Source organism: Mytilus galloprovincialis, chromosome 3 (genome assembly GCF_965363235.1).
Source record: "Mytilus galloprovincialis chromosome 3, xbMytGall1.hap1.1, whole genome shotgun sequence".
Lineage (NCBI taxonomy): Eukaryota > Metazoa > Mollusca > Bivalvia > Mytilida > Mytilidae > Mytilus > Mytilus galloprovincialis.
This window is the reverse complement of record NC_134840.1, coordinates 52,650,858-52,675,949: the sequence shown is the minus strand read 5'-3', so window position 1 is coordinate 52,675,949 and position 25,092 is coordinate 52,650,858. Positions and strand designations below refer to the sequence as shown.

The following is a 25,092-nucleotide window of genomic DNA, read 5'->3' as shown; positions in this document are numbered from 1 at the left end:
ATATTTACTGAAATTCATCAGCAAACATGTTTTTTTTATACCCCACCTACGATAGTAGAGGGACATTATGTTTTCTGGTCTGTGGCTCCATTCGTCCGTCGTACCGTCCCTCCGTCTGTGGTTCCGTTCGTCCGTCCAGGTTAAAGTTTTTGGTCAAGGAAGTTTTTAAGGAAGCTGAAGTCCAATCAACTTGAAACTTAGTACACTTGTTGCTTATGAGATGATCTTTCTAATTTTTAAGCCAAATTAGACTTTTGACCCCAATTTCACGGTCCACTGAACAAAGAAAATGAAAGTGGGAGTTTCAGGTTAAAGTTTTTGGTCAAGGTAGTTTTTGATGAAGCTGAAGTCCAATCAACTTGAAACTTAGTATACTTGTTGCTTATGATATGATCTTTCTAATTTTAATGCCAAATTAGATAATTACCGAATTTCACGGTCCATGGAACATGGAAAAGGATAGTGTGAGTGGGGCATCCGTGTACTTTGGACACATTCTTGTTTTAATATACCTTGAAGGTCACTTTAAATTGTTATTCCTAATTCTTAATTTTCTTAAAAATGGACACCCACTTTTCTTCTGATCTTATGATTGTACAAAAATGAAATACTCTGTGATAGCAAAGTAGAGAAATATTGCACCAATCAGATTTTTATGTTTGCCCCAAAAAATGTGGAAGCAAATAGTTATCTGTCCTTTTAATTTGTCTGTCCTCCTTTCATCCATGTATCTGATACTAATGATTTATGCATGATAACTTGATTGTCCTTTCTTGATTAAAATAAAACTTACACAAATGGAACATAAATAGAAAAGAATGACAATTATTGATTTTTGGAGACTATGGTCAAGGTCATCGTTATCAAAAATATAGAAATAGAACATTTTAGAAAATATTTTCAGGATGGTATTCTTCCTTTGCTTGATTGGAATGAAACTTTTTCTGATAGATATATAGGGAAAGGGATGAATTCATTGATTTTGGAGTCAACAGTTCAAAGGCCAAGGTCACTATTATCTATTTTGAAAGGGTTATAGGATGATTATTAGAGATTCACTTTTCTGATTGGCATAAAACATATTCAGATGTAAGATATAAGGGAGGGGATAAGCCTGTTAATTTTTGGGGTCAAATGTGGAAAAGGTCAAGGTCATTATAATTAACAAACTGAAAATAATTTACAAAAATGGTTTCCAGATGATACCCTGACTTTCTCATCAAGTCTTGCTTAATTGTTCTAGAAACTTATATAGATTTGAGATATAGGCAAGGGGAATAATCCTACTGATTTTTTGGGTCAATAGTTCTGAAATCACTGTTTCTAAAATGAATGTTTCTAAAAAGAATCAAAGAAGCTTTTGGGATAGTATCCTGCTATGAACCTATTTACAAAGATGAAAAATTCTAATACTTGTTTATTTATCCTTCTAAGCATAGTACACATATTTTAAACCCTTGAAATAACGATGGTTATTCTCAATAAATGTGCAGTTCTTAGAGCATCAGTTAGCAGTGCCAGCTTTTTACTTGTTTATTAAACAATCAACATTGTATAGAGGAGACTAGTCCATGCAAGTTTGATATAATGAAAGTGAGAGTGGTTAACTATTTGTCGAGCCTGCAACTTTTGTTGCAGAAAGCTCGACATAGGGATAGTGATCCGTCGGCGGCGGCGGTGTTAGCTAACTTCTTAAAAGCTTTATATTTTAGAAGGTGGAAGACCTGGATGCTTCATACTTTGTATATAGATGCCTCATGTTATGAACTTTCCGTCAGTCACATGTCCAATGTCCTTGACCTCATTTTTATGGTTCAGTGACCACTTGAAAAAAAAGTTCAGATTTTTTATTATGTTGAATTCTCTCTTATTATAAGTAATAGGATAACTATATTTGATATGTGCGTACCTTGCAAGGTCCTCATGTCTGTCAGACAGTTTTCACTTGACCTCGACCTCATTTCATGGATCAGTGAACAAGGTTAAGTTTTGGTGGTCAAGTCCGTATCTCAGATACTATAAGCAATAGGGCTTGTATATTCGGTGTATGGAAGGACTGTAAGGTGTACATGTCCAACTGGTAGGTGTCATCTGACCTTGACCTCATTTTCATGGTTCAGTGGTTATAGTTAAATTTTTGTGTTTTGGTCTGTTTTTTTCATACTATATGCAATAGGTCTACTGTATTTGTTGTATGGATTGATTGTAAGGTGTACATGTCTAGCGGGCAGATGTCATCTGACCTTGACCTCATTTTCATGGTTCATTGGTCTTTGTTTAGTTATCTTGGTTAATGTTAAGTTTATGAGACAGTTGTAATAAAGCTTTATACTTAGGACTATCAACATAATATCAATGATAAGTATAGAAGGCGAGACATTTCAGCGTGTGCACTCTTGTTTTCATGTTACATAGATTTATAGCATTTATTATGTATAACAGAAGTTGTTTTGAGTAGTAAAGCTATTGTATGACATCTGATTATTTAAAATTTTGTTTGAAATGGACAGCTTGTATTTTGAAGTGCTGCAAAGGTTCATTCTAGTTGTTTATGCATTATTTTTGAAATTTGATGCTTGTAATGACATTTTCTGTACAGATAAACTTAAATCAAATTAAAACCTCAACCAAGTTGACCAAAACATATCTTGAATTGACCATACTATATTAATTTTTAGCTCACCTGGCCCGAAGGGCCAAGTGAGCTTTTCCCATCACTTTGCGTCCGTCGTCCGTCGTCGTCGTCGTCCGTCGTCCGTCGTCGTTAACTTTTACAAAAATCTTCTCCTCTGAAACTACTGGGCCAAATTGAACCAAACTTGGCCACAATCATCATTGGGGTATCTAGTTTAAAAAATGTGTGGCGTGACCCGGTCAACCAACCAAGATGGCCGCCACGGCTAAAAATAGAACATAGGGGTAAAATGCAGTTTTTGGCTTATAACTCAAAAACCAAAGCATTTAGAGGAAATCTGACATGGACTAAATATGTTTATCAGGTCAAGATCTATCTGCCCTGAAATTTTCAGATGAATCGGTCAACCCGTTGTTGGGTTGCTGCCCCTGAATTGGTCATTTTGAGGAAATTTTGCTGTTTTTGGTTATTATCTTGAATATTATTATAGATAGAGATAAACTGTAAACAGCAATAATGTTCGGCAAAGTTAGATTTACAAATAAGTCAACATGACCGAAATGGTCAGTTGACCCCTTTAGGAGTTATTGCCCTTTATAGTCAATTTTTAACCATTTTTCATAAATATAAGTAATCTTTTACAAAAATCTTCTCCTCTGAAACTACTGGGCCAAATTAATTCAAACTTGGCCACAATCATCTTTGGGGTATCTAGTTGAAAAAATGTTTGGCGTGACCCGGTCAACCAACCAAGATGGCCGCCACGGCTAAAAATAGAACATAGGGGTAAAATGCAGTTTTTGGCTTATAACTCAAAAACCAAAGCATTTAGAGGAAATCTGACATGGACTAAATATGTTTATCAGGTCAAGATCTATCTGCCCTGAAATTTTCAGATGAATCGGTCAACCCGTTGTTGGGTTGCTGCCCCTGAATTGGTCATTTTGAGGAAATTTTGCTGTTTTTGGTTATTATCTTGAATATTATTATAGATAGAGATAAACTGTAAACAGCAATAATGTTCGGCAAAGTTAGATTTACAAATAAGTCAACATGACCGAAATGGTCAGTTGACCCCTTTAGGAGTTATTGCCCTTTATAGTCAATTTTTAACCATTTTTCATAAACATAAGTAATCTTTTACAAAAATCTTCTCCTCTGAAACTACTGGGCCAAATTAATTCAAACTTGGCCACAATCATCTTTGGGGTATCTAGTTTAAAAAATGTTTGGCGTGACCCGGTCAACCAACCAAGATGGCCGCCACGGCTAAAAATAGAACATAGGGGTAAAATGCAGTTTTTGGCTTATAACTCAAAAACCAAAGCATTTAGAGGAAATCTGATGGGGGGGGGGGGGGTAAAAATGTTTATCAGGTCAAGATCTATCTGCCCTGAAATTTTCAGATGAATCGGTCAACCTGTTGTTGGGTTGCTGCCCCTGAATTGGTAATTTTGAGGAAATTTTTGCCGTTTTTGGTTATTATCTTGAATATTATTATAGATAGCGATAAACTGTAAACAGGAATAATGTTCAGCAAAGTTAGATTTACAAATAAGTCAACATGACCGAAATGGTCAGTTGACCCCTTAAGGAGTTATTGCCCTTTATAGTCAATTTTTAACCATTTTTCGTAAATCTAAGTAATCTTTTACAAAAATCTTCTCCTCTGAAACTAATGGGCCAAATTAATCCAAAGTTGGCCACAATCATCTTTGGGGTATCTAGTTTAAAAAATGTTTGGCGTGACCCGGTCAACCAACCAAGATGGCCGCCACGGCTAAAAATAGAACATAGGGGTAAAATGCAGTTTTTGGCTGATAACTCAAAAACCAAAACATTTAGAGGAAATCTGACATGAAGTAAAAATGTTTATCAGGTCAAGATCTATCTGCCCTGAAATTTTCAGATGAATCGGTCAACCTGTTGTTGAGTTGCTGCCCCTGAATTGGTAATTTTGAGGAAATTTTGCTGTTTTTGGTTATTATCTTGAATATTATTATAGATAGAGATAAACTGTAAACAGCAATAATGTTCATCAAAGTAAGATTTACAAATAAGTCAACATGACTGAAATGGTGAGTTGACCCCTTTAGGAGTTATTGCCCTTTATAGTCAATTTTTAACCATTTTTCGTAAATCTTAGTTATCTTTTACAAAAATCTTCTCCTCTGAAACTACTGGGCCAAATTAATTCAAACTTGGCCACAATCATCTTTGAGGTACCTTGTTTGAAAAATGTGTCCGATGACCTGGCCATCCAACCAAGATGGCCACCACGGCTAAAAATAGAACAGGGGTAAAATGTAGTTTTTTCCTTATAACTCTGAAACCCAAATCATTTAGAGGAAATCTGACAAGGAGTTAAATTGTTAATCAAGTCAATATATATCTGCCCTGAAATATTCAAATGAATTGGACATCCGGTTGTTGGGTTGCTGCCCTCCAATTGGTAATTTTTAAAGAAATTTTGCTGTTTTTGGTTATTATCTTGAATACTATTATAGGTAGCAATAAACTGTAAACAGCGATAATGTTCATCAAAGTAAGATCTACAAATAAGTCCACATGACCTAAATGGTCAATTGACCCCTTAAGGAGTTATTGCCCTTTATAGTCAATTTTTAACAATTTTCATTAATTTGGTAAATTTATGTAAATTTTTACCAAATATTTTTCTGTTACTAATGGGCAAAGTTCATTATAGATATAATTGTAAGAAGCAAGAATGTTCAGTAAAGTAAGTACTTCAAACACATCACCATCACCAAAATACAATTTTGTCATGAATCCATTTGTGTCCTTTGTTTAATATGCACATAGACCAAGGTGAGCGACACAGGCTCTTTAGAGCCTCTAGTTTATGTATTTCCTGCCGTCCAACCAACTTAGCGTTTAAATTGAACATATAGGTATTGAAAAAGTTTCAATTGTAATAATTTTTGTGTTCTAACCATTTGTATTTTTAAAATTTATTATTTTGTTAAAGAACATTTTCTATGTTGATGTAAGAAAATGTGCAAATGAGAAAATTCTCCATCCAAGTCATAATTGGTGAAAAAAGTAAACCGTTATAAGTCAAAGTACGGTCTTCATCACAGAGCCTTGGCTCACATTGAACAGCAAGCTATAAAGGGCCTAAAAAATGACTAGTGTAAAACCATTCAAACAGGAAAACAAACAGTCTAATCTTTATAAAAAACAACAAACAAGAAACACTTATGAACCACATTAACAAAAACAACAACTGAACAACAGGTTCTTATGTCTATATCAGAGCTGCAACTCAAACCTGTAGCTGCTACAATTCTCAGCAGACATAAACTAGTTATTCTTGACATGTAAAAGTCAACCAAAATTAAAAGACTTATTTCTATCTTATGCACATTCTATTACAGAAGCCTACAGCTTCTTGGTTAAAGATGAATATCTTATTCTACAGGCTAGTAACGACCTTGTTTTACAGTTGAGTGATTTTAAATCATAATCACCTGTACAAATCCACTCATGCGTGCATATATAAACCCGTGCACACCTGTATTCTGTCTCATTTTATTCTAAGGCTAGAACGAGTAACGTAAAGTAAAAATAAAATTGCTGAATCAGCAGACACGACTCGTGTCTATACTTTATAATGTCTAGTACGGAAGACTCCGACTCGGGTCTTTCCCAATCAAGCCAAGTGGCGGCGGACATAATGTCCATTCTAGCTTCGGGTGACGAAGCTAGTTTCTCTGGGTTTTCTGCAGTGGCTGATGAGTCAGTACACTTTTCACCACCACCCAAAAAGAGACAATTAAAGTCGGTCGTGGTCCCCCCAGAAACTGTTAAGAAATTAAAGAAAACTACCGCAAGTAAACAAAACAATGAAAGAGGCCCGGGTAAGGGACCCGGCAAGAACAAGAAGGGAAAAGCTCCCGTAAAACGGGGAAACAATGTAACACCTTCAGATAAAGATAAAGAAAGAGAAGATGAATTCAGAAGAATTTATTCTAAACTAGAACTCTTGTTAGACAGGCAAAATAGTAATGCCGACAGATATGAATTAGCGAGTACACCGGAACACCCGGTTGCACCGGAAGAAGACGAAGGTGAAGGTGAAGTTGACTTTAGTCAATATGACATTTTTGGAAACAATGCAGATGATGAGTTTGAGTCAGAGGTAAACAGCGAGGAAGAGTTCGCTTATGCTATACCAAAAATTTTTGAAGATGATGACAAGTTTGGTGACGAAACACATAAGAGTATCGCTGCTCTTGTAAACGCTGTGACAAATCGTAAGTCTGTTATTACAGAAATAGCTAAGGATTATAAAGTTCCTTCAAATAGCAAGTCTTTGGCACCTCCTAAAGTTAATCCTGAGATTTGGCATCTATTGAATCGCCAAGCCAGAAGTGATGATCTGTCCTTTCAAACCATACAAAGGATCTTGGGTTTTGGCATTGTACCAGTAATACGTACTGCAGAAGCACTGACCAAACCAGATGCAGTAAAAATGGTGGCTAAAATGAGGGTCAACATTAATAATGCCCTGTCAATGCTTTGTGCAGCATTTTTTGAAATATCATATGTTAGACGCATGACACTGAAAAACAATATGGATCAGAAGTACCACCAACTGTGTACAAGACATTTAGACGTTACCGAATATTTGTTCGGAGATGATGTGTCCAAGAAAGTTAAAGATATTAATGATGCCCAGAAGATGAAGGGAGTTGTAAATACAGCTACTTCAAAAAACTGGAGACAAGGGGGTTGCAGCTATGGTTGCCCCCCAGGTATAAACAGGGGCAGAGGAAGATACCAAAACAACAATTATGGCCAAAGAGGCATGAGAAACTCCCGCTACAGAGGGAGAGCTGGTTACAGAAACCAAAGAGGCAGGAGATATTAGAGGTAAAAAATCTATCTCCCACTTTTATAGCTGGGTCTATTCGTTTTGGTTTACATAATTGGGAAAAAATATCATACGATCCTTGGATTCTTAGTCTAGTTCAAAACGGTTATGAAATTGAATTTGAAAATAAACCGGTTCAATTTTTTATGCCAAAAATTATGAATTTTGACAAAACTGAAATAGAACTAATTGATAATGAAATTCAAATTTTATTGTCAAAAAGTGCAATACAAATTTCGAATCATGAGAAAGATGAATTTATATCAAATATTTTTCTTGTTCAGAAGAAGAATGGGAAATATAGGCCTGTAATAAATTTGAAAGGTCTGAATCAATATGTGAAATATTTTCATTTCAAACAGGAAAATTTACAGTCTGTTCTGTTGAATATTAGCAAGAATGATTATTTTACATCAATAGATTTATGCGATGCATATTTTTCAATTTCAATGAACAAAAAATGTAGAAAATATTTGAAATTTGATTGGAAAGATCAGATTTATGAATTTACTTGTCTTTGTTTTGGGTTAGCAAGTGCACCTAGAATTTTTACAAAACTTATGAAAGTAGTTTTTTCTCATATAAGGAACCAAGGAGTAGGGTCTTTTTTCTACATAGATGATTCATTATTACATAGTCCCTATGAGAACATTTGTTATGAAAATACTGTCATGTTGAGAAATCTGTTACACTCTCTAGGGTTCTTAGTAAATAAAGAAAAATCAGTATTCATTCCAACACAGAGAATAATTTTTCTAGGATATTTGATTGATTCTGTGCAATTTAAAGTGTTTCTGACAGAAGAAAAAATACAAAAGATTTTGAAAAGTGCAAACAAAATCTATAGTTTATACAATCCTGTTATCAGGGAAGTAAGTTCTTTAATAGGTTTATTTACTTCAGCTTCATGTGCTGTTTTATTAGCACCAATTTTTCATAGATATTTAGATATTGAGAAAACTTTAGCTTTGAGCAAAAACAATGACAATTATGATGGTATCATGAGTCTCTCCGAGAATTCAAGAAATGAAATTTTATGGTGGATTAAAAATGTAGATAGGAATGAAGGGAAAAGTATAAGCTTTGGTACTCCTACTGAGTATATTGAAACTGACGCTTCTAAAATTGGATGGGGAGCGGTTTATGGTAAAAATAAGACTCAAGGAAGATGGATGAAATCTGAAAGCATTTCACACATTAATATATTAGAACTTTTAGCTATAAAATATGCATTTTTTTCATTAGGAAAAAACATTTCAAATTCTCATATTTGCATTAAATCTGATAGCTCTACAGCAGTTCAATATATAAATAACATGGGAGGTAGTGTTGTAGCACTATTGGAAGTAGTAAGAGAAATATGGTTCTGGGCTGCTGATAAAAACAATTTTATAACAGCAGTCCATATTGCAGGGAAAGATAATATTACTCCTGATCAATTGTCAAGAAATTTTAGTGACTCTTCTGAATGGAAGTTGAAAGAAAATATATTTAGAAATATTTGTGGGCATTTCTTTCAACCAAATATTGATTTATTTGCTTCTAGACTTAATAAACAGTTAAGTAAATATGTCTCATGGTTTCCAGATGCTATGGCTTCTGATGCTTTTTCTTTTTCTTGGAAAAATTATTTACCATATGTTTTTCCTCCTTTCAGTATCATAGCAAGAATTTTGAACAAGGTAGAAGAGGAACAGGTGAGAATGGTTTTAATGATAGTTCCAACATGGCCATCCCAACCTTGGTTTCCAAGATTATTGAATTGTTTGGTCGATTATCCTGTTATTCTCCCTTTTTGTCAAGATCTTTTAAGACTTGTACACAACAATCAAAAGCACCCGCTAAACATGAGAAAGTTATTCCTAGTCGCTTGTGTAGTATCAGGCATTCCCTCCAAAAGAAGGGAATTTCAAAATCAGCTAGAAACATCATCACTCAGTCATGGAGAGTCTCTACCTCGCGACAATATGAATATAGTTGGCGGAAATGGTATCTTTGGTGTAATACACAAAAAATCAATACCACTTCACCAAATGAAGTACAAGTATTGAATTTTCTCGCTAGACTCTATGATGATGGCAAATCTTATAGTTGCATTAATATGAACAAATGTTCTATTGGCCAGACTCTGGCATCAATTGGCTGTAATACAGTAATCAATAGTAATCTCATTTCCAGATTTATGAAAGGAATTTTTAATGCAAGACCACCTTTGCCTAAATATTCCATCACATGGGATGTTGGTAAAGTTGTTCGTTATTTAGAAACTTTATTTCCACTGGAAAGTTTAAGTCTCAAGATGTTAACTTTAAAAATTGCAACTTTATTAGCTTTAACTACTGCTCAAAGAGCTCAAACTTTGACAAATTTGAATTTGAATTACATGGAAACATCTAGTAAAACTGTTGTTTTTACTATGAACTGTTTACAAAAAACAGACAGAATTGGTAGGATTAACCAGAACATAACTCTGGATACATACAAGAAAAAAGAACTTTGCCCAGTATACACATTGAAATATTATTTGAAGGCTACCAAAAAATTGCGCAAAGATGATTATCTCTTGGTGTCTTTTAGAACATGGCGTAAAATATCAACCTCAACTTTAGCTCGATGGTTAAAAATTGTCTTGACTTCATCTGGTATTGATGTTACAAAATTTCAGGTGCATTCTTTCAGAGGCGCCTCTACATCTGCAGCTTTTAGTGCTGGTATCACTCTAGATATAATTATGAAAACAGCTAATTGGAAATCTGCAAAAACATTTAAGAAATTTTATCTAAGAGAGGTTGAAGCTAAAAGAGGTGTAAAGACAGGTAAAAAGAAATTTATTAATGCTGTTTTGTCTGTTTAATGACAACCTAAATAATATTTTACAGGAGTTCCATTCTTTACAGAAACCGATAACTTTGTACGTGGATTGACCAGAGCCGTCGATTTTTCCAGGATTGTGTTCATGATGTTGTGTTGGATATATAAATGAACTTTATGGACTTTGTGTCATGATTATGTGATTATGATAATTGTAATATTTTATGACAGCATTAAATGTGGATGTTTCAAATCTTATATTTGTGGCCATTTTTATCTCATTTAATTGATCTCTTTGCTTTAAAGATTCATCTTTAACCAAGAAGCTGTAGGCTTCTGTAATAGAATGGACCATCATCCAAACATCCATAGGATGTGATGGATGATGGACATTCTGTAAGGAAGCCGAAGGCTTCGCGGGTTAAAGACCCGCCCTTGATTTATGGCCCACCCATTTTATATACAATTAAATGAGTTTTTTCGCTCACATCCTTTTTCGGGATACTTTAAAATGAGACAGAATACAGGTGTGCACGGGTTTATATATGCACGCATGAGTGGATTTGTACAGGTGATTATGATTTAAAATCACTCAACTGTAAAACAAGGTCGTTACTAGCCTGTAGAATAAGATATTCATCTTTAACCCGCGAAGCCTTCGGCTTCCTTACAGAATGTCATTCATCCATCACATCCTATGGATGTTTGGATGATGGTCCATTCCTTAACAGTTAATTTGTCATTCCCACTTGAGTTTTTTTTTTGTGGTTAATTTATAAATTGGTTTCTATAGTAAAGTATAACATATACTTCTTTCTTTGATACACATTTTTTTTATGTAAAAAAAACCTTGTATTTTTCTTTGAAATCCAACACTTTCATCCGTTCAAGATTTTCCAATATTTTTATGTAGGTGTGTGTATTGATTGACAAATTTTTATAATCAGTGCATAGGTGAAAGAAACCTGAAATAGAACCATTTTTATGATGAAAACCTTTTATATGTAGAAATTAATGTGATCATTATTGTATATATGTCATAAATTTGCTGTATAATTATTGATTGATATTCTCTCCCTTCTAAACAAGACATTAGAAAATGATAAAATGTTTGTAAAAGTGTTTTAGTGTAAAAAGTTACATTTTGATTAAATGATAAAATTTAACATAACAGTGTTTTACCATTTTGTACGTGAGAAAATCGTTAGAATTTATTTATTGTTTTAGTTGTGAAGAAAACAACATATAAAATGTGCAGTTATATGATTATGGGTAGTTATTTAATTACAATATAACTGGAGCTGGAAATTTACTATGATAATGATTTATGTTGGTTAACTATTGAGTTTATAGTTTCATGTTCATTTTAAGTCTATCACCCTGGCATATTTTTGAAAAGTGATTTCTAATATTGGAACAATTGTTTTGTGTTATTGGAGTAGTAATTTTGTATCACCAGACCTCTAGGGACACATAGAGACAATTTTTTAGCCTTGGCATTTGTGTCACACTTTATGTTATGCAACATATTTAGATAATTGTGTCTACCTGTTCATGTTTTTTGAAGAAGGAATGTTTTATTTTAATTTGTTAACTATTGGTATTCAATTACAAAAATGTCATCTTTATGTTATAATTTGAAGTTTCTTTGACTTTGATAAGGATTTACTTTAAAGTTTATAGTTTATAGAATCAAAAAAACCATGCAACCCTTTCCATGCGGGGGCGTAATATCACTGCCTCTACACAAAATACTGTTTTTTAGCTCCGATAATCCCCATACTTTAACTGGTCAACTGTATGGTATTTATTCCCAAATTGATGCATGTTTCCTCAACTTAAGGCTATTTATTGTGATGTTTCTCAGGTTTAAGGTGCAGTTTGAGCCCAAATACGAGGGATGGGCTTTCTATTCGTTTTTTTGGACTCACAATACAGAGGCCTAAAACTTCCAAAAATTATGTCAAACCTGAAAGCATATTAAAACTGTTCAAGCTTATTATTGAAATACACTTAAGGAACAACTGCTTCTGTTTGCAGGTCCAAGTGAAGCCAAAATTCTGGATAAATAGGGAAATTCCATATTTTTTGCAAAAAATTACCATCTTTAGACTACCATATTTAGATCAGGTTCACTTTAAACTCTGCACTTTGAGTCAATGTGTTCACTGGGAGTCAACTCAACATACAGACTACAGAAATACATATATATCAAAATTATGCTGGAGTCATTAATTCATTTGACAAAGGGAGTTTGTCTAATTTCTGAGTACTAAATCTTGACTATTTGCATCTTCAGTTATTATTTGTAAAAATTAATTTAAAGAAAATGGGGTATGTGGCCACTATAAATCCATCATTCTGCATCTGAAGAAGGTCCAATATTGGTCCGACTATTGCCAGGCAATGTGACCATATGTGTTTTGGCATTGCAAACTTTTTAGTTGTGATTTTGTTGGATACTTATGTTATCATAGAATTTTTAAAATTCAAAATAGTTATTCATGTATTGTAAATATTGATCCTTAGAAAAAGTTATTATAAAAGCAGCACTGTGTAGTAGATTAAGCTGTCCATTTCAAACATAAAAATATTGTACATTGCTTACATAAATTTTTTAATGCTCCATAGTCAGTCTGGAATCAGATCTATATGATCTTCAACTGGACGATGAAGAAGGTACAGTTCAACAGACAGAAGATGTAATACAGAACTATTACCATATCTGCATCTATCTGTTAGATCATATTTCAATTTTAATGAATCTTCGGAAAACTTCTGCTCCTGTTGATATGGAAAATATCTTGGATAGTGTTTTGAATGAAAGCATGTACTGTTTCTATAATTTTCAAAGGGATAGCAAAGAAATCAGCTACGAGGAAACTGCTGCAGTGTACTTCAAAATTTCATAAGACATTTCTGTCAAGAATAATGTGTTCTGATACAGACTGAAGCTTTTAAATTATTAAATACCTATCAAAGTAGTTGAAAATGGTGTTATGTAAGGGTCAAAATATTTTTAACTTAAGTCTATATGTATATTTTGAGTGTTGCATTCCTTTTATTAATAGTATTTGTATACTTTCAGTTCACAAACAAAGATGGAACATATTTAACAATCAAGCCAGAATATATATTGGTGGTATGAAGAGAAATAAGGGACGTTTAGAGAAAACATTCCATGGGACCATTTCTGGTAAATATTATGTCAGTTATTCTGAGCTTATCTTAAGGTATACATCTAACTACAAATGGTGGTGTGAATAATCATGGTATTCTTGTTTCGTATCCTCGTTCACATCTGACCTTGTGAAGCTTTACTTCAACTAATCAGTAGATTATAGCAAATAAAAAGTAGGTCAACAGACAAACTATATTAGGTTTAATTGTCTTTATTTTCATTGTTACCTTCATAGGTTAGCAGAAAATAAAAATTACATCATTTATAACTTCAACTTTCAGAATTACTTTGTATTGAGTTTTATCTTCCTATATTTTTTAATTAATGAAACAAAGGTTTTGCAATAGGAATTTACTAATGCTTTTCAATGAGAGTTACATTAGACTTATTTAAGCCTGTAAAAGTAGTTCAGGTGTGGTATTTAGAGAATATTTAAGATATTAGCCCTTGACCCACAATTCTTCTTCATGTACAAATTGGACTTTTATAGATTCAGTAATTTTAATATTTATGATGGTTATGTTAATCTTGGATCTATAAAACATTAACCTGATACATTAATAAAAATACAGGTGATATTTTTTTTAAATATACCTATAATGGATCTTTTTCAATTTTCTAAGAAAAGGGATTTATAAAAGCAATCTTGATAATTAATAGGGAGCAGCAACTGTAAACATTAATTTTAAGGTGGACATACAAAATACAAATATTAAATGAATGACATTAGAATTTTATATTTCCTTGTTTTATAATTAATGGCCTTTTTTTTATGTATCAGTAACCCATTATATTTTACGTTTGTAGGTCTTGTATTTAATGGGCTTCCTTTACTAGAGAAGGCAGCTGAAGGGGGAGATAGGAGAATATCTATAGAGGGAGACGTAAGGCTAAAAAGGTGAGAATAAAAATTGGGAAGAGATGAAAATGGTAGAGGGATTTATTGCAAAAAGGTCAAGGATAACACTAGTATATGTTTACCTTAATTTGCCTCATTGTTTGTCACATACCTAGTTAAATTCTAATTTTATATTATGTGCTTTAATGACTTCTAATATTATAGTTACAACTATTTGGGCATAGAAAATTTATTAAAAATTGTACTTGTATGTGTGATGTACAGTACAAGTCACAAGAAACATCTAATATTTATAAAAAAAAAAAAAAATTCTATACAAACATTTTATAATCTAACACAATCACATATCCATTCTGTATGAAAAAGGTCAGGATATGTTTTAATAATCAAAGTTATTATCTTTTAACACCTGACTTTATCACTCGTTCAAGCCAACTTCAAGGTACTGAATAGTTAAAATAAACATCTAAAAATAAAATCATCTCTGTTCTTTCATTTTCAACCCATAGAAAGTTAGAAATAAATAAGAGAGGGAAAGAAAAACCCCAAACAACACTATAACTTTAGTGAACTATATTTGTGGACAACTAGAATAAGAGTCATTGAGTGTGGTCATGGATCAGTTGTGTCACATCATGGAATATTAGAATTTTCAAAGAGTATCTTTGTATAATGATCCTAAATATAAATAACATTTTTTTTTTCTTTTTTTGAAGGAGAGAAGTAATGCAGTCAACTAGAGAAACTAGAGTAAGTTTTTATCAGAATTATTGATATCATTCTTTTAATCACCAAGTATATTGGTTTGTTCACATCCTCACATTGATGACAAACACTATTTTATAGCAAGGTGCACAGTGATTCACATTATTAATGTTCATGTATTTATACACTCTATCATGTTTTATTGTGTATATTTAGAATTATAAAATGTTTAATAATTTAACCAAGTAAACTAATTTGAAGCATTATATCCTTGTTTCTAGATTTTCAAAGTGATTGTCAGAAATTTGTTTTCTCTCATTGTAACATTTATTGTAGAAAATATTCATCAAGCAAAAAACATTCCGTAAAGACACTGTGCTCAATAACAATGAAATTAATTCCATTGTAAATACAAAGTCTAGAATTGATAAAAGGGAGGTAACAAATGACAATACAGATTATGACTTTTCCATCATACTAACTGTGGATGATGAAGATGATGTTAAAAATACACATATTGATGATTCTAGTGGAGACTCAGTTTACATTCCATTAAGAGAAGAGGATCCCGCTATTACTCTATTGCCACAAATAAATCAGTTTAAGGATATTAGTAAAGTAGAGACTGATATAAGCTTACACGTAGATTCAATTCATGAAGTAATTCCTATAGCAAACCGGCCATTGTCTCCTACAACAATATCTAATAAACTGTTACCGGATCCAGCTAAATACCCAAAAGACAGAGGGAGAGAACAATCTGTTGTTATTGATGGTACTGATAAGTTGAACATTGAAATATCTCCTGTTGTAAGTTGTTAGCGTTGGAATGACTAATCCAGAATGACTAACCCAGAATGACTTTATGTTCTGGAATGACTAATACAGGATTACTTTATGCTCATGAATGACTTATCCAGAATGACTTTATGTTCTTGAATGACTTATCCAGAATGACTTTATGTTCGATTGCTAACAATGAGTTGTTAGTTCGGAATGACTAATCGAGAATGACTTTATGTTCGATTGCTAACCATGAGTTGTTAGTTCGGAATGACTTATCCAGAATGACTTTATGTTCTGTTGCTAACAATGAGTTGTTAGCGTCAGAATGACTAATCCAGAATGACTTATCCAGAATGACTTTGTTCGATTGCTAACAATGAGTTGTTAGTTCGGAATGACTAATCCAGAATGACTTTATGTTCTGTTGCTAACAATGAGCTGTTAGCGTCAGAATGACTAATCCAGAATGACTTATCCAGAATGACTTTGTTCGATTGCTAACAATGAGTTGTTAGTTCGGAATGACTAATCCAGAATGACTTTATGTTCTGTTGCTAACAATGAGTTGTTAGCGTCGGAATGACTAATCCAGAATGACTTTATGTTATGTTGCTAACAATGAGTTGTTAGTGTCAGAATGACTAATCCAGAATGACTTTATATTCTATTTGCTAACAATGAGTTGTTAGTTCGGAATGACTAATCCCGATTGACTTTATGTTCTGTTGCTAACTGAGAGGAATGTTACTGCATTTTTGAAATAAATTATAATCCAATTGATAACATTTATCTGTTGAAATGAACTAACAATTAGTAGAGGATGTCATTATTTATTTAATGTCTTAGAGAATTTAACATAGAGTGTCAATACAAGTTAAAATTAACCAATTAATTATGTTTTTCTTTTGTATAAAATGTTTCAATTTTGTCTCTATACTATCTGTAAAACAGCAGAATTTTTATGGCTAAATCAATGAAGGGAAGCTATGAAACAGTTTTAATTATGTTTAATTGTTTGAGTGACTCAGGTTATAAAATATTTTTACATACGAGTAAAATAGCCCAAGCACTGACAAAGTTTAGACAAATCAATATTGTATTGGTAAAGCAACTAGCTTACCTTATATACTTACTGAGTTCAACTTGAGTAATTTTGGTATCATCTGATGCTTTTTTTACAGCAATAAAATAGAATTGAGCACTTGCAAGGAAGTTGGTCAACCTAAAAAAAAAAGCAAATTAATTCTAGAACCTACATACTTAAACTCCTTCCTGACAATGCAAGAAATATGGCAGTCATCAATACATGTTTAATAATTTTTATAAAAACATGCAAATGAATTTCCATATTTTTCTGTTTACAAGTTGTGATTAACTTTAATAACAAAAAAACTTAATTGCAGCGAAGACTAACTTGTTGGCATGCTGCTAAATATAAAAGATTTCAATTTTATTTAGATATAATTAACATTAATATAGGTTGTGCATGAGTTTAACTATTGACCTGAAGTTATGAAGAAAGAAGCAAATTGATTTCCATTTTCAATATCTTCACAATCTTTACTGTAACTAAACTATTCTATAATATGCTTTAAAGAGTGTCAGTGATGTTTTTGAGCATATTTGACTGTCCAACATTTAAAAGAAAAGTTTCAAAATGCTGGATACAATTTTTTTATGAAATCAAGTAGAAAAAATCCTTTATAAATGTATTGTTATAAAAGTTGAAAGTAATTTGTAACATATAATCTCAAATATTTGACATTATATAAAAAGATTTATTTATAATTAGTTAAAGTGTGTTACAAGTGCTCTTTATTTTTGTTTTGCAGCAGACAACTCCAATGCAAGGTGTTGCTGATGAAATCATAGTGTCAACAGAAGATGGCTTGGAATGCATGAGTGATGACGAGGATGAATGTGTAACGTTCAGTGGCGCTGGGTCAGCTGATGACATCATTCTACCAACGTCAACAATCATAACATTCTCTACGCCAAAACCACCAGAAACCCCTCAGCCAAGGTACTTAAATATCTACCATCAACAAAGGCCACATCAAAAAATACAGCCAAAACAACTAGACACACATAAGCCAAGGTAAATTAATGAGCATTCATGAAAATAAGGAATCAACAACTGAACCAGGTGCACTAGTTCATGGGTACAATTCATTTGAGCACAGAACAAGGAAAATGCACAACTTTTGAAGCCCTTACACAATTTCATTGTTGATGTACCATTTGATTCTTAAATATGGTAAACATATTCTGGTCTTTGAACCAGCTTTTTGTAACTTCCAGTGCTCTTACATTGGTATTTTGTGTCGCGGTTGTCTTTTGAAAGCTGATTTTTTTGTGTTTAGTGGCAATATGAAAAGTCAAGTGAACAGATTTTATTTTATGCATCTGAAATTTACTTACTGTGGATTTATTTATTTTCGTGGTTACCAATATTCATGGATTGCGGAAAACGTACACTTTCGTAGATATTTAATTTCGTGGTTTTGTTAAAAGTCTGCATACAAAGTCTATGGTAAATTTGTAATTCGTTGAACATTTAAATTTGTGGTTCATCTGTCCCAACAAAATCCATGAAAATTTGTATTCAACGCAAAATAATGAATCCACCGTATGTATTGTTATGAATTATGTACTTGCATTCATTGTTTACTATTGCTGTCAGTATCAACATTCCTCAATATATATTTCATTGCATTTTAAAAATAGAATTTTATTCTAGCTTAAAAGTCTTTATTTTGCAAATTATGACTTTTTATTGTGTTGCTATGAAGTAAACAGATACAGAATGATTATTTTTTTATTTTTTTTAGCACATTGAAAAATATGAATAGAATATGTGAAGGTGGTGCTGAAGGATGCATAGAAACAAGTCAGCCTAACATACTTGTGACTACGCTAAGAACAGAATCACAGGGTCCACCAGACCGTGAAGACGATAAGAAAAAGTTAGCACTATTTATTGGAATAGGTGTAGGTGTGGCATTTACTGTTATTATTCTAATTATAGCATTGTATAAATTCCGAAGTAGAGACAAAGGAACATATAAAGTAGATGAAAGTAAAAACTTTGCTTATTTAGAATCTAAAAGTTTACAAGGTAATGGTGCAATAATAGGGGCATCTAATATCAAGCCAGGAAAGAAGAAAGATGTAAAGGAATGGTATGTGTGAAGGAAAGAAGAATGGATGTTACAACCAATGACAATTTTAATAAGGAGATTTAAGTGTGATTGTGATGCTTGTTGATGTGATGATTGCTTACAGTTTGTTATTACTTTGCTCATATCATTATTAATGATTAGTCCCGCTAGACTGGTTCCAGTTTTGTGGATGGAAAGTCATTTGGGTACAGTGCAGTACACATTTTTAAGATTCAATAGGAATGTTGACATAATGTATGATAAATACTGAAAAGAGCTTTGAAGCTTTGCCAAAATGTTATAGATTAGGTCAGCCCAGAGTTCATAATAACACGTATGTCATTCTAAGAAAGTACAATGTAGTTTAAACTCACACAATGTTTTTATAGATGATGGTATATTATATTTGAATTTTTGGTGTAATACATTTAAAATCTTGGTTCAACTGAAAAAAAATTATATAGACATTTACTTTTGTACTTGCTGTTAGCAACAGCAAATGAGATTTCACTGTTGATAGTTTGTATAATTTGATGGAAATGCATAATATTATTGTGATCTGCAGTGAAAATAATTTATATATTCATCCATATCATATTTTGGTCTCCTTGGACATCAAATTTATAAAGTATGAATATTTTGTTATGGTTAAACATTTTAAGTTTTAGTGTATTGTTTTAGTAATGAACAACTAACTTAAAATGCAATGTTCAAGCCTGGTGCTTCAAATTTCATTTCATTTCAAAAATCCTTTCTCTATTTTCACTTATTAGATTTATATTATACTTCAACTGTAATTAACTAGAAAAATGTTGAAGGATTAACATAAATTCTTCAAAAGAAATACCATCGCCAATATAATGCCCCTCTGAAAATTAAATACCAGTCAGTAGTCTGTCAACACTGAGGTTGTTAGTTGATATCTGCATTCAACTTCTATCTTATTTGGCTAGAATTGCAGAAGGTTAGTGGTTCTTACAGGCACACTGACTTCCTCCACCGATAAAAACTGACCGCCACAGAAGGGTAGTGGTTCTTACAGGCACACTGACTTCCTCCACCGATAAAAACTGACAGCCACAAAAGGTTAGTGGTTCTCACAGGCACACTGACTTTCTCCACCGATAAAAACTGACCGCCACAAAATAGCCAACAGTGCTGAAAGTGGCATATTGAAAAAAAACTTTTAATTATGAAATTTTAATAGACAAAGAAAAGGTCCCCTTTGATGATAATATTTTTCTTGTTTGTTGATACTTGACCATATTATTAAAAATTTATCAATAAATAGCCCATCACATCTCTTTTGGCCTTTGGGATTTTTTTACAGCATGGTCCATTTTGATTGTACTGGTTTTTAGATTTCCCAGAGTTATTGGTCTTGATTTGTCAAATGTTGAGATTGTTGGTGTGTATTGAGGTCGATTGTTACTATCATGATGTTTAAGGTATAATGGGACCAGTAATTTTTTTTTTTGTTATGAATGTGCATGTTATTACTGACATATGGGTGAATAGTTATTTTCAGTATGTCATGGGTTTTTTCCTTAGCCTTTTTTTTATTTATTTGTTTAATGAATAAACCCTCTTTTCCAAAGTCTTCCCTCTTGGGCAAGTGAGCCTAACATATGTCATGATTCTAGATAGTCTCAAGTAGGTAAATAATTTGACAGAGAACTGTGCACAGAATTAGTGCCTATGTTTATCATGTCTGTTGTGTTTATTTTTTAAGCCAGTTCATGTAAGTGGTATGCCAGTTCATGAAAGTGGATAAGAGTATATTAATTCACCTTTTTTTCTACATTTTTTATTTCCGTCTGATTTTGGTTAATTTAAGTGTTTAGGTTCATTTCTCAGAAACACCAAGTCATTCTGAAAATGCCTGAAATGATGTCAATTAAACAACAATCAAAATAACGTCAGGGTACCCAAATTGCACCTATTTAACATAAACAGCTGAGAAATTCTTAAAAGTTTTCTTTGAGGCCAAACAATTTGTATTTGGATTATTTGACATTGTACACGTCTTACAGAATTTGTGTATATATTCAAATATACATTAAAAAGTTCACAATTCATATCAACAGCTGAAGTGTTTACTGAAAAAGCAAAACGTTTGGAAACGTCGCCATACGACGTCATCAAAACGTAATCTTTTTAAAATAAGCAAATACAATATGTTACAAGTAATCATTTCTTAAAAAATGAAGAGTAAGTATGGACAAACATCCGATTGTTCAAATATTTTAAAAAATTAAACAATAGCTCTGTTATTCGAATTTTGACAATGCAAATTTAAGCAAGGATGCAATTTGGGTACTGCTTATTACAGAATCATTGATGGTTTGGAGGTCAGTTCAGACTAATTTTGCTATGTTTCCATATTGATTGAATATCAAATTGGTGTACCTATATAATAAATAAGGATACAGCTACAAAATAAACCCAAAATGGAAATTTTCGTCATGATCATAAAAAATGTAGTTGAAAAAACTGTCAAAATAGGTGCAACTAGGTTACTGTCACGTTAGACACCCAAAAACTTTGGGGCCCAGGTGATATAAATATTTCTCCACATAATCTTGCCATATGGGAAAACACACAATTCAACTACATTTGGGTGATTCAACCTTAATTTATACTTTAAAAATCTACATTATGATAAATACATCTGAATGCCCATTATGGTATACATTTTAGGTCAACAAGGAAGATAAAGCACTCAAATAAAATAATTAAAATTATATTTACCTGGCTTCCAGGATGTCCTTATCTTCTAGGATGATACCAGTTTGATTTGTAGGTTGTCTATTATTTATTTGTTTATTATATCCCTATAAGTGTTATTTCTAAACTATCCAATCATTCTAGTTATTTGTTATATTAGCAACATTTACACCAGTGTATATTTCACCAAAGAGAGTGTTTGTTATTTATCATTGTTTTGTTATAGCTGGTTGTTATTTGGTTTGTCAGTTAATATCGCATATCAATTAGAATTTTAAAGTTCTTACTTTGCTCATCAGAAAGAAAATGTAGATTTTGTATATAATATTTCAATTAAGTAATTGTTGTGTGTTTAATATTAAATGATGTATATAAAATTTCTACTTCTGTTAAAGCTAGATATACACATTTATATTGTGGAACTGTCTATTTACCTAGCCTTGTTTAAATAGGGATACAAGAAAAATAGAAACATATTTATAAATATTTTTAAGAACTGTTTCTAATATAATGCTATTAGTAGTTAGCTATTTTCAGTCATAATACTGGGTACTACTAAGATTATTCATATTTTTTATGATCTCAGAAATTTTTAGAAGACATTTTAGTTCCATTTAATTTTGTTATATTTTTCTGAATATGAGGAATGTTACATTAGACCATAATTACCTAATATATAGACTGTCAATCAATGAAAGGTTCACAAATAACTAACTGAAGAAAAGTTACCTGTATTTAGACAAACAGTAATGCCATCCTATTGAATACTTTTGAATACTAATTGAAAGTATGGATCTATTCTAAGTTTTGTAAAAAAAGGGTTGAAGTTTAAATCATTTCATGTCATTTGTTGACAAAGATTTTTGTCATACAAATTTGTTTTTGGTATGCATGGGAGTGGTTGACCTCAAGGTGTATATCTTTTTTCTTGTTCGTGTGATATTTTCCTCCTAGCTATAGGCCATATTTAATACACATCTCAACCAAACCATGATGAAATATATATTTCTCTAAACGGATCTCATATCATATAGATTTTTTTTTTTACTTTTTTGTATTCACCATCATTTTTAAAAGTTTTTATTTTTAGATCAGTAATCTTTTTATGTCTGTGCCATATTTTGTTATGTATATTTTGAACAAGCAATTGTGTAAACCCTTCTTCAAAGCTTTATCTATAATTATGTTTACAGTAAATGAAAATCAAGTCTGTGCCATAAAAAATTTAAAAGTAAGGTCTATATATCAAATATATTGTCATTCATATTTAATGAAACACCACAAAGGGTCCCAATTATGCTTTTTGGCCTATTGATACTTTTTGAAATCTGTCTGTGTGCTTATCGAATAGATTTAAGGTAGATTTTTCAGTATTTGAGGGTTTTTTTTATATATTGCAAAAGACTTATGATTTCAAAACCCTTTAAAAAGGACAAAGAGTAGAATACCAACACCACACCAACAGATATAAGTAGATGACAGACATAGTGCAAACTGAAAGTATCCAGCATATTGATTCATAATTAACACCATCTATAACTACCCTGTTGTCCATGTTGCTGTGGTTTCAAGCAGTGTCGGTCTTCTTCCCAGTCTTCTTGAAACAGAGTATCTGGAATTGGAACTTTAAAAACTTGTGGCATGCAATTATATGACTAAAACACTAGAAATGTAATGCATAATTATGATTTAATACTGACACAGAAAAAATAACTTATCTGATATGTCAGACATTCCAGAATTTTATAACTGGTGTAAACTTTCATATTTGTGCTTTTTTAATGTAAAAAAAAAGAAAAAAGTAGACTTTTCAATATTCTGAAGTGTATATATTTTTTTCTAACAAATTGCTATATAAATTGTTAGTACAAGTGCATCCATTCCATTATGTTGTGAATACTTGCCTTCCATGACATAACATCATTTTAGTTATCTCATAGTAATAAATAAACTAATGTATAGTTTATGGTCAGACTAAAAGATCAACTTTTCATTTTTCTATATCTTCATTTATTTTTCATAGACATTTAGTTATTTTAATGCCTTATATTCATAACAGAATTAATTATGGCAATATTCTTCAAAGTAGATATTTTGATCTTGTAGCAGCTAATTTGTGTAATAAGTACTTTAAAAAAACTATAATTGAAAAATATATTTTTTGTCTTTCTGACAAGCATGTTTAAAATTCTGAAATTCTCTGAAAATACTATTTTATAGATACTTAGTTCCATAAAACTGTGAGTTTATTGAAATTTAGGTATTTTCTTATTGATTTTGAGCCTGAATTTACCTGTTAGGGATGAAGCATTGTAAAATTATGATATGCACATATAAAGAAAATACTCATGAAATATTCCAATGCTCTTGTATTGGCAAAGTGTTGTATGTGATCACCAGAATTTAATGGTCAGATTTCTAGTCCTATGTCCTAGTCTCATTATAGTACCAAATTGTGTGTATGTACTTACTGTCTCTTTTATACAATAAAATATGAAATAATTTACAGTTATTATTTAACAGCCTTTTCAGTCTGATATAGATATGAGGTGATAATTAACATAACCAGAATAGGTCATCATTTTATAAGCAAGCAGCTGTAAATGTTACCTGATAACTTTAAAAATAAGAAGATGACATGTGGTATAATTGCCTCTCCACAAGAGACCAAATGACTCAGAAATTAACAACTATAGATGACTGTACATTCTTCAACAACGAGTAAAACATAGTTAGCTATAAAAGGTAATGAAATGACAACTGTAAACCAATTCAAATGAGAAAGCTAAAAGGCTTAATAATGTACAAAATAATGAACAAAAAGAAGTATGATACACAGAAACAAACAACAACCCCTGAATAACAGGCTCCTGATTTGGGACAGGCACATACATAATGTGGCTATTGAAAGCTATGTTTTGTATTTCATTACAAGCATGAAAACTGTAACGTACATCTAATATTCTGGATAAGCCAAAAAAAAAACTTCTTATGCTGTCATAAGTGAAGGATCATGTTTTACTACATTGCATGTGCCTGTCCCAAGCCAGCAGCCTGTACTTAGTGGTTGTTTGTACATGATGAGTGCCATATGTGGAGCATCATCTGCTTACCTCTTCTGGAGCACCTGAGATCACCCCCAGTTTTGATGGGGTTTGTGTTACTTAGTCTTTAGTTTTCTTTGTTGTGTCATGTGTACTATTATTTGTCTGTTTGTCTTTTTCTTTTTAGCCATGACATTGTCAGTTTGCTTTCTATCTATGAGTTTGACTGTCCCTCTGGTATCTTTCGCCCCACTTTTGCAATAATTGTTGTAAAATTTATTAGTTT

At 32.0% G+C, this 25,092-nt stretch overlaps 1 protein-coding gene and 1 long non-coding RNA gene across 2 annotated transcripts in view; both read left to right on the top strand.

Annotated features, from left to right (window-relative positions):
• Nucleotides 1-21,861, top strand: part of LOC143068280 (neurexin 1-like) — a 79,688-nt gene extending 57,827 nt beyond the window's left edge. The window contains exons 16-20 of the mRNA XM_076242201.1: nucleotides 13,432-13,539; nucleotides 14,332-14,422; nucleotides 15,100-15,133; nucleotides 17,707-17,972; nucleotides 18,706-21,861. Of these exons, the coding sequence (XP_076098316.1) occupies nucleotides 13,432-13,539; nucleotides 14,332-14,422; nucleotides 15,100-15,133; nucleotides 17,707-17,972; nucleotides 18,706-19,066 (860 nt within the window). The 3' untranslated portion in view covers nucleotides 19,067-21,861. The remainder of the gene's footprint in view (nucleotides 1-13,431; nucleotides 13,540-14,331; nucleotides 14,423-15,099; nucleotides 15,134-17,706; nucleotides 17,973-18,705) is intronic.
• LOC143068282 (uncharacterized) lies at nucleotides 6,215-10,596 on the top strand. The gene is made up of 3 exons (XR_012976148.1): nucleotides 6,215-7,531; nucleotides 9,190-9,229; nucleotides 10,412-10,596. It is a non-coding gene; the product is annotated as an uncharacterized LOC143068282 (long non-coding RNA).
• Nucleotides 21,862-25,092: the final 3,231 nt, after the last annotated feature.